At 40.5% G+C, this 10,820-nt stretch overlaps 1 protein-coding gene across 2 annotated transcripts in view; it reads left to right on the top strand.

The window, feature by feature from the left end:
- Nucleotides 1–3,566: 3,566 nt before the first annotated feature.
- The window catches only part of ANKRD13C (ankyrin repeat domain 13C), a 77,533-nt gene continuing 70,279 nt past the window's right edge, over nt 3,567–10,820 (top strand). Inside the window, exon 1 of one of the 2 annotated variants that reach the window (XM_054720968.1) lies at nt 3,567–4,357. In XM_054720968.1, the coding sequence (XP_054576943.1) occupies nt 3,907–4,357 (451 nt within the window). In that variant the 5' untranslated portion in view covers nt 3,567–3,906. The remainder of the gene's footprint in view (nt 4,358–10,820) is intronic. The other variant, XM_054720967.1, reaches the window with a different exon arrangement.

The following is a 10,820-nucleotide window of genomic DNA, read 5'->3' as shown; positions in this document are numbered from 1 at the left end:
ATCTTTAAGATATGGGTTGATTGTACATTATGGTGATTAAATGTGCTCCTGTGTTTACTATGTTTAAAATCCTTTGAAAACTCTATATTGCCTAGGGTGGGGGTCCAGAATGAGTCAGGTCAAGATGTGCCTCTGTGGTAAGCAGAATGTCTGGAGCTAAAGGCAACTTTAACTTCAGGCTCAAGAGAAACTTCTGCCATCTCCCTTAATTACATAGGAGAACTTAAATTAGAGACCTTGCCCATTAGAGACAACTTCTTTTGATCTATCTATAGGGCAAGGCAAACTTCTTTTTACTAGAAGTCAAATTTTCTTACCATCCTGCAATGATCCTTTGAAGCCTCAAGGAACCTTACTTCATCCCTAGCTCAGGATGTCTTTTGTACTTTAATCACCCTTTCTGTCTCTGAAACTCTCATGGCTGCGGGGGTCTCTGACTCTTGTATGCGAAGTTCCCATACATATGTAGGTATTACGTATGGTTATTTTCTCTTGCTAATCTGTCTCCTGTCTTTTTAGGGCGGCCAGAAGAACCTTGAAGGGAGAGGAAAGTTTGTTCCTCCTCCCACTAACATATATGGTTGCTATTTGTAATCTAGCCCAGCTTTTCTTTTTTTCTTTTTTGTCTTATTTACCATCACTTTTCCTGCCACATACTGTACTCCAATGATTCTTAATATCATGCTATATTTATATACCCTATTCTCTTTACCTCTATTCATCAGCTGAATGGTCACTTTCTGTGCCTCAGCTGTAAAATGGGGACAGTAAGTACCCCAAAGACTTGTTGTGGGGATTAAATCAAATAGTTACTGAAACTTGCTTGGCACAATGCCTGACACATGGAGAGCTCTCAATAAGTGATAGCTATTATTACCTATAATATCTTTTCCCCTTGCCCAATTAGCCAGCTCCTATATATTCTTTAAAACATAGCCTGAACATTACCTTCTGAAAGATTTCCTGATCACTTGACTTTCATTTCCTCCAGATATAATGAATAATTCTCTCTTCCCCTAACCGGTTTGGCTCAGTGGATAGAGCATCAGCCTGCGGACTGAGGGATCCCAGGTTCGATTCCAGTCAAGGGCATCATGTACCTTTGTTGCGGGCACATCCCCGGTAGGAGGTGTGCAGGAGGCAGCTGATTGATGTTTATCTCTCATCGATGTTTCTAGCTCTCTAGCCCTCTCCCTTCCTCTCTGTAAAAAATCAATAAAATATATTAAAAAAATAATTCTATCTTCTATATTGTATCACAATCTCATATAGTTTAATTTCAATTTTTGTATTTTTCACAATGTATTACAATCTTACATTTCTATATTATTTCCCTTTTATATTGTGGAACTCTTAAAAGGGCTGAATATATTTTTGATGTCTATAGTGTTTAATTTTATTGGGAGGCCCCTTAGTAGTTTCCACACCTGTCCATGAGGGGCAGCCACTAATAAGGTACTTTTAAATTCTGGATTCAGTGATACTTTATGGAAATAATGGTAGATAGACAACTTGGTTCATGCTCTCAAAATCTCTCATTACCTGAATTACTTCATGCTTCTTCAAAATTTTATTATATTTCTAATTAATAAAATGTAATACTTTCTCTTTATAAAAAGAAATTCAAGCAATGCAGGGAATATGTGATTTAACAATTCCGTCTTCCAGAAATACTCACTGTTCACCCTGTGTGATGTATATATTGTCTAGACTTTTATATTCAAACTAGAGGCCCAATGCATGAAATTCATGCAGGAGTAGGCCTTCCTTTCCCTGGCTGCCAGCACCGGCTTCCCTCTGGCATCCTGGACCCGGACTGGCTTTCTTCCGGCCCCAGCTTTGTCCGGAAGGACATCCAGTCTAACTAGCATATTACCCCTTTATTATTATAGATATTAACGCATTATTATTTTTTATTTATGCATTCTTCTGTTTCCCTCTTTCTAGAGAAGCCCCTTGTAATCTATTCTGAATACATACTTTTCTAAAGTATGAGTGAGTGGCTTTTCTAAAAGGCAAAACTCATCATGCTACTCCCCTGTTTAACATCCCTAAAAGGCTATCCATTTCTTTTAGGATAAAGTCTAAACATTTAAGATGACATAGGGAGTCCTACATGATCTGACCCTTTCTTATTTCTCCAGCTCTGGAATCATACTTGACTGTGTTGCATTCTAGCATTGAGACATTGGACAAGTTTTTTCAACTGTCAAATGAAGATTAAAAATGATACTTATCACAAGGAGATAATACATAAAGTGCCAAACATACTGCCTGGTTTAGAGTTAACAATAAGTATTGGCTATTGTGGAAGAACCAAATGTTCTTGTATATATGAATGTGTTCAATCTCTCTTGCTTTCTGAGTAGGATTCTTTGAGGTGCTGATTGGGTAATGCTTAAACATAATTGGAACAACATCCATTCCCCCCACCAAAATTAAAAAAAAATAAATAAAAAAAGGAAGAAGGGAAGAAAGAGATTGATTTGAATAGATTTGAAAGAAGATGGGAGGTGTAAACCTGAGTGTTGGGGGAGGAGTAAGAGAGGCTAGTTCCCACAGAGGTTTATTTTAGTTTTTGTTTTTTTTTTTGGGGGGGGGGTGTCCGGGGTGAGAGCGGGGAGGGATAGTAGGGGGGAGGTGGTGATAAAAATTAAGGAAAGAGATTTGAGAGAAGCAGTTGTCAGAGTAAGTGAGACTTTGGAGAGAGAAACGGGTAAGATCTTTAGGACATTTTGCTAACTTCCCTCCACTCCAGTGCCCATAGATTGTCATTTTGTCAGGCTTTATGGATGTCAGACTTTAAGTTCTTTTAGAATTTTACGCTGAGCCGAGATTGGTCATGAACTAGTCCAGTGATACCAGTTACACAATTATATTTGCCAATCTCCAGCCTCCACTATCCGCACTTAGACTCTGACGCCTGCCCGAAATTGATTCATCAACAAATATTTGAGTGACCTACCTCTCCCCTTCTGCTGAATGGCCTGTTTTCCAAGGTCAGCCCCTAACCTCTTCTATAGTGACTTTTCTGACACTCCAACTCTACAATGTGCTGCTTCTTTGGGCGTGTGTGTGTGTGTGCAACCTAACTCCCCGCATCCGCTTCATTCCTCGTGCAGTTCAAGACCGAACCCAATTTGCTTGACTATCTTCCTTCCTCTACCGAGCTCCTTCCCGCCAGGGGTGGCATTTGAGAAATGTACTAGCTCAGTGCACGGCACGCAGTAGATGCTTAGTAAATGTTTAGTGAATGAGTGTCCTGTGCATCTCCATGACATCACATCCTGTGTGCAGGGGCGTCAGCCCGCACTCCGCGGGAAGCCTGGAGGTCGGAGGGTTTACGTCCTGGTTGACAAGATGCAGCAGAACCTCCGCGAGAAGTGCGGCCACAGGGAGCGACGGGTCTTCTAATTCGGAAAGTCCAGCTCGAGGCAGAAACGCGGCGCCCCAGCAGGTGCCGCCGCCCCGCCGCCCTCCGGCAACAGACAGCGCGGGGGCGGGAGCACGCCGCTCACCTGTCGCGGTGTTTCCTTTCTCTCCACCCGTTCTGCCCCCCCGCCCCTTTCCCGGGGGAGCTCTCGCGAGAGAAGCCAGAGGAAGATGGCCGTGCCCTGTTTTTCGGGCTGAGACCGCGGTGGCATTGGCCGCGACGGGGGCCGGGATCGTGGTGTCGTGGGTCCCTGAGCACTAGCTCCCCCCAGCGAGCGCGCGTCCCGTCGTACCCAGCCGAGGGCCGGCTCCTCTTCCCGCGGGAGATGCGTCCGTCCGGGGCGCGGGGGCTCTCGGCGAGTTCCTGCTGCGCCGGCGGCTCCCGGCCACCGCTCTGAGCGCCTCGTGCCGCCGCAGCGCCGACTCCGCCGCCGGCGGCGAGGCCCCCGGACCTCCTCTCTGCCCCTGGCGGCGATGACCGGAGAGAAGATCCGCTCACTGCGGAGGGACCACAAGCCGAGCAAAGAAGAGGGGGACCTGCTGGAGCCTGGGGATGAGGAAGCGGCGGCTGCCCTCGGCGGCACCTTCACCGGAGGCAGGGTCGGCGGCGGCGGCGGCGGCGGCGGCAAGGGCGGCAAAGCCTGTCACAAGATCTTCAGTAACCATCACCACCGGCTCCCGCTGAAGACGGCCCCGGCCTCCTCCACGGCTCCCGGCGCGCCGGCTCTGCCGCTGCATAATTCCTCCGTAACCACCGCCTCCCCGTCCCAGACTCTTCTAACGGGCACCCACCCCGTCGCTGTGGCCGCGGACGGAGGCATCTCCCCCGCACACTACCCCGTGCACGAGTGCGTCTTCAAGGGGGACGTGAGGAGGCTGTCCTCTCTCATCCGCACGCACAATATCGGGCAGAAAGATAATCACGGTGAGGAGTGCGCTCGCCCCTTCACCTTCTCCCTCCCCGAGCCCAGGGTGTGCCTCCCCGGGCCTCTGCCACCCTAGGCTCTCCTCCCGCAGACCCTTCTCGCCTTGGCTCGCCACCCGGGCCAGATGCCCGTAAATCCTGACGGGTTCAGTAATAGCCTGCCCAGCGGTCCGGGGATCGGTTCTTGTGGGTGCGAAGGAATGTTTCCTCCTTTGCCCACTTCAAAGTTTCCTGCCAGGAGCCGTGTTGTTTGCCTTTTGAGACAGGCCTTCGGTGTGTGTTGATTGTTGATGATAAGACATTTTAGGGTGCCTCTCATCCGTCCTGGCTTTCTTCCTTCGTTTATGGAGTTAATGTTTCTTTTCTTTCATCTCCCCCACCTTGGGGGTCTTGATGTTGGATTCAGATATTGCCCACCTACCTTCATCACCTAGGTACGGATGCCAACTTGATTGCAACTGGTTGTGATTGGTACCTGCCAGGTGGTGGTTTCTCTGTTGTTGTTGTTTTTAATGCTTTTAGGAAAATTTGATACAAAGTGTCTGATTTTTGCATTTAAGATGGAAAAGTGCTTTGATTTTTGAAAGCCACACAGTTTAAATTTGTTGACATCTGATACGTAGAGTAAGTAAAGTGACTTCTGAGTAGGTAACATTTTGTTGGAGTGGAGTTTTGAATTTTTTGCTTGTTTTAGATAGGCAATTGCTAATATTAATATTTCGTCTTGATGACTGTGACTAAAAATAGTACTGTGGTTTTTCATAGTAACTTCATCACAGCCTATATGACAGAACGTAGAATCATTTGTTATTCAAGGACTTTATTTCTACTTTTTGCCTTACCTTAACTCATCAGCTGATTTTTTTATTCTTTTTTTCTTTAGTTCTAAAAACAATGTGATTGAGTTGACCTCTAGTCAACAGTAAATTAATGAAAACGAATGAAACATTGATATTTTCAACATTTCATAGGCCATTTAAACTGGGTAGTTGGCAAATAATGTTGATAGCTTTGTTTTTAACTGACCATGACTATTGCATACATTCAGTTAGAACACACTGAACTCTGTGCTCAAAATAATATAACACATTGATGAAATACTTGCCTGTGGAATAAGCTCCCTTAATTCCATTGGACTCTCAGGCTTCTTATCTAAAATTAGGGCAGAAATTGAGGTGAAGTAAGATTTCTGTTGGTTGTATAATTTTCTAACAATTGCTCTTCTATTCTGAATTTAGTGATATTATAATAATACCACTACTTGTCATTTATCATAAATCAAATACCCCCAAAAGTTCCTGAAAACTGCACCCAGTTTTTCATTCCTACATTTATTTATTTTACTATTGTTGCAACAAGTATAATTTTGTTTGTTGATGGTAATTATATTTTAACTTTTTTGGAAAGAATGTTTATTGGGAAAAATGTTGTAGTTTCTGGTTATTAGTCAATTATTAAGAGGTTTCTCATATTTGGTCTTCATAGTAGCTACGTTTTACTTTATGGTCATTGTCGTTGAAAGAAAGATCCCTGAAAACATAAAAGATTCCTTCTGAGAGTTAATTCCTTTTCAAATAAGAGCTAGATGAATATGGCTAAGTAGGGCAGTATGGTATGTTAGAACTGATTTTCTTGATTGATCACAAATAGTACTGAATTGCAGAATTATTAGGCTTCCATATTCTATAATGCAACCTTTAGAAGTTGGTTTGTTAAACTACAAATTCTGTTCAAAGTAATGGGAATACTAAATACTCCTAAGTTCTTGTCCTTAGCCCACTGAAATTCACTTTTTAAATTGCCTTGATATACCAAAGGTTTGCGTTGTATTTAGCTACCATTATTTTGTTGATATTTCTGATGAATGTAACCAGTGGCTCACATACCTGTGGAAAGTGTAATTGTTTTTTCCCCTTCAATATGTATTCTCATGTCCTGCAGTAGAGTTTCCTAGGAAGAGTAGTTTGTATTTAATGTGCTACTTGTTTAATCCTTTTTTTCTCTGTAGCTGCATTATTTCCCCATTATACTTTGTTATTTATACGCTTCGTTTTTAGTAACCTGGATACTTTATTTAGATTTTTAGAATATTTTTCCTTTCACATTACAAAAGATAAATGCTTTTTATGTCACCCAAACAGAAACAAGCTATGTATTATATTTGGATTGTTGTAACATGATAAGTGCATAGCAGAATCATATACTCATACCAGTGCATAGCAGAGCCATACAATCATACCACACCATATCACATAGTTTTATATTCACTGTAGAGATTCCTTCCACAACATTGTGATAGTGGTCATCATCATAGATACAATTTATTGAGTGTTTCAGCACTGTACTGAGTGTTTATACACATTACCAGATTTAATTCTCACAATTACTTTGCAAAGCAGATGGTTTTATCCTTATTTTAAAGGAAGGTTTTCTAAAGTTGCATACTTAGGATAAGTTGCAAAAATGAGAAGTGAACTCCAAAGCCCATGATCAACCTCTTTGTAAATATTTCTGTTGATCAGGACCCACTATATTGCAAAGAAGTTAATTCTAATGTGTATGTGACAGTTTATAGCCAAGTGCTTTAATATATATTTTCCCATTTAGTGGTTATAGTAGACTTGTAGAGAGATTTTTCCACTGGAGAGCTCTCATAGTTTTTCACAGAGCCCAAATCTCTGGCTTGTTCTGTATCTTTTTTTATTTAAATGGGCTACCTGGTTCACTTGATAGTCATTTAGATATTTGACAAGAGCTATAATGTTCTCCTTATCTTCAGGTAAACATTCCTAACTTCTGTATCCATTCTTCATATAACATCATTTATAAAGTTCTTAGAATGGTCCCTGAAACATAGTACATACTAAGTGTGTGTTAAATAAGTGAAAATCTTAAACATCTTCTTTCAGTGAAACTCTGGTTTTTAAATTCTTCCTTCTTTATTGTTGAATTGAATAGAAACAAGGAAAAATAGAGCTTTTTCTTTTGTGGTAAAATGTTGGTTGAATATGAATTGCTTTTTTTGAGCCATCAATAATAATTATTATTATTATTTTCATATATTTTATTGATTTTTTTACAGAGAGGAAGGGAGAGGGATAGAGAGCTAGAAACATCAATGAGAGAGAAACATCGATCAGCTGCATCTTGCACACCTCCTACTGGGGATGTGCCTGCAACCAAGGTACATGCCCTTTACTGGAATTGACCCTGGGACCTTTCAGTCCGCAGGCCGACGCTCTATCCACTGAGCCAAACCAGTTAGGGTGCCATCAATTATTTTGAGGTCTACTGTATTTGGATCCAAACAAATCTCTTGAAATTTAAGTTAAATCATGTATATACCATGTTCAAATATACCAAGCGATTGTGACTCATTGTATGTTTAGTAACAACTGTTTTTGGAGTGGATAAAAAGATCCATTACATTACATGTACACAGATTTATTAAACTTTATATATTTGTTCTATCTTTTCTCTTTAGCATAGAATTAAAGTTTAAGTATAAATAAGCTTTTTTTTTACATTTACTATTAAGATTTTCCTGAATCACTTTTAGCTAATGGTAGTTAAACAAACCATCATGTTTTTACCTCTTCACCTTTAGAATTAAGAATGTTTGTGAAGCATATCGAAGACTTTTTTTTTTTTACACCACGCAACCTATATGGCTGCTGCTTTTTGGATCTCGAAGACTTTCTTGATTTTGAGTGCACTTCCTATTTGTTAAACATGTAATTTTATTTATTTTTCTTAATTTACTTACATATCCTTAGAAGTTAAGCACCTTCTCTTGGCCATTAGTCAGAAGCTTTTAGGTGTCAGAAAGATGAAAGTCATTGATATGTAAATTGCTCACACCAGTCTTTTCTAGATTGTGAACAATTTCTGATCTATTCTGAGAGATTTGGCAGTTTCTACTGCCTTTAATTACATTGCCTGGCATGTGACAAGCCATCCTCTATATACAGTTAATTTTTATTTTTACTGAGTTGTAGTGTAATCTTGAAGTGATTGTAGATTTCAAATTTAAGTTAAAATTCAATTTAGAGTGTTTCTAAATGCAGGTAACTCATTGAAGTGATAAGGAAATAATTAACATGTGTTATATCTCTGCCTGGTATATAGGGATATAACAGGGATTGATGTCTTCAATCAGATGTCTTCAATAAGGGATTTTGAAACATTTTAATTTTGAAAGATTAAAAATGTATGTTTGAGAATTGAGGCAATAGGATAATCTGTTTGGTGTTTGTAAGTTTTTTTTTCAGTTCTGATTTATTCTCTAGAAATCTTTAAATTCCCTTGTGATATTATTTTGCCACTAAAATCTTTATGATAGGTGATGCAAGAGAATAATGCATAATATGTCTATATGAGAAGAAATGACTATAAAGCTAAACTGCACGGCAAAAAAAAAAAAAATGTCTTGAACTAAGCCTCAAGTGAACAATTTTAGCCAGGAGGATTATAATGATGGCACATCTTTAAAAAAGAACACTGGTAGTTGTATATCTGTTCTCGTGTTTTTGTTTTCTTTAAAAATATTTTTATTGATTTCTGAGAGGAAGAGAGAGAGGGAGAGAGAGAGAGAGAAACATCAATGATGAGAGAGAATCATTGATCAGCTACTTCCTGCATGCCCCCTACTGGAGATCGAGCCCGCAACCCAGGCATTTGCCAATGATTTTTGGATCTAATGCTCTATCCACTGAGTCAAACCAGCTAGGGCTCTCCTCGCGTTTTGTAGTCTTTTCTGAACTTTGTTTTTGAAAGGCAGACCTTGTTTTCCCTTAGAATGGTTCTGGAGGCCCAAGATAATCCATTCAAGTGTTATATACTGTTGCTGGGGACAAGGGTGATATGGTGGTGAAACCTGTAACTCTGCTCATCTATTGGGTTGATTCAGTTGATCATTTTTTTGTTTGTTTGTTAATCCTCACTCGAGGCTATTTTTCCATTGATTTCTAGAGAGAGTGGAAAGGAGGGGGAAAGACACACAGAGAGAAACATTAATGGGAGAGAGGAACATAGATTAGTTGCCTCCTGCACACACCCGACCAGGGCTGGGGATTGAGCCTGCAACTGAGGAATGTGCCCTTGAACCCTTCAGTCTATAGGCCGACACTTTAACTTAACCACTGAGCCAAACCAGCTAGGGCCAGTTGATCTTAATGACTATGTGAATATGACTTTCCATCTTTCACCTCTTCCCCCATGTGCATCTCCAACAGAATAGGACTGTCCATGGGTTAAGTTTTTTATTTTAAATAAATCTTTATTTTTCAGATTATTACAGGTGTTCCTCTTCCCCCTCTCCCCCCCTTAGCTCCCCTCCATCTGATTCCCCACCCCACCCCATGCCCTTACCTCCCACCACTGTCTTCATCCATAGGTGTAAGATTTTTGTCCAATCTCTTCCTGCACCCCTCACACCCCTTTCCCCCTGAGAATTGTCAGTCCACTCCCTTTCTATGTCCCTGATTCTATTATATTCACCAGTCCATTCTGTTCTTCAGATTTTTTATTCACTTGATTTTTAGATTCACTTGTTGGTAGGTATGTATTTGTTGTCATTTTGTTGTTCATAATTTTTATCTTTACCTTTTCTTCTTCCTCTTCTTAAAGAATACCCTTTAGCATTTCATATAATCCTGGTTTGGTGGTGATGAACTCCTTTAGCTTTTTCTTATCTGTGAAGCTCTTTATATAACCCTCAATTCTGAATGATAGCCTTGCTGGGTAGAGTAATCTTGGTTGTAGGTTCTTGCTGTTCATCACTTTGAATATTTCTTGCCACTCCCTTCTGGCCTGCATAGTTTCTGTTGAGAAATCAGCTGACAGTCGTATGGGTACTCCCTTGTAGGTAACTAACTGTCTTTCTCTTGCTGCTTTCAAGATTCTCTCTTTGTCGTTTGCCCTTGGCATTTTAATTATGATGTGTCTTGGTGTGATCCTCATTGGATTCCTCTTGTTTGGGGTTCTCTATGCTTCCTGGACTTGTAAGTCTATTTCTTTCACCAGGTAGGGAAAGTCTTCTGTCATTATTTCTTCCAATAGGTTTTCAATATTTTGCTTTCTCTCTTCTTCTGGCACACCAACAATTCGGATGTTGGTACCCTTAAGTTGTCCCAGAGGCTCCTTACACTATCTTTATATTTTTGGATTATTTTTTCTTTTTGTTTTTCTGGTTGGGTGTTTTTTGTTTCCTCATATTTCAGATCTTTGGTTTGATTCTTGGGGTCCTTTGATCTACAGTTGAATTTCTGTATATTCTTTATTTCAGACAGTGTATGCTTAATTTCTGACTGGTCCTTTTCCATTTTTTTGGCATTCTCATTAAGGTCCTTGAAGGTCTCACTAAGCTCCTCGGAAGTCGCATCAAGTTTCTCGGCGGTTTTTAGAAGATTCTTGAGTAACCTTATAAATGTGGTTTTGAACTCTATGTCCAGTAGTTTGCTTT

The sequence above is a fragment of the Eptesicus fuscus genome, chromosome 9 (genome assembly GCF_027574615.1).
Source record: "Eptesicus fuscus isolate TK198812 chromosome 9, DD_ASM_mEF_20220401, whole genome shotgun sequence".
Lineage (NCBI taxonomy): Eukaryota > Metazoa > Chordata > Mammalia > Chiroptera > Vespertilionidae > Eptesicus > Eptesicus fuscus.
This window is presented reverse-complemented; position numbering and strand designations above follow the sequence as displayed.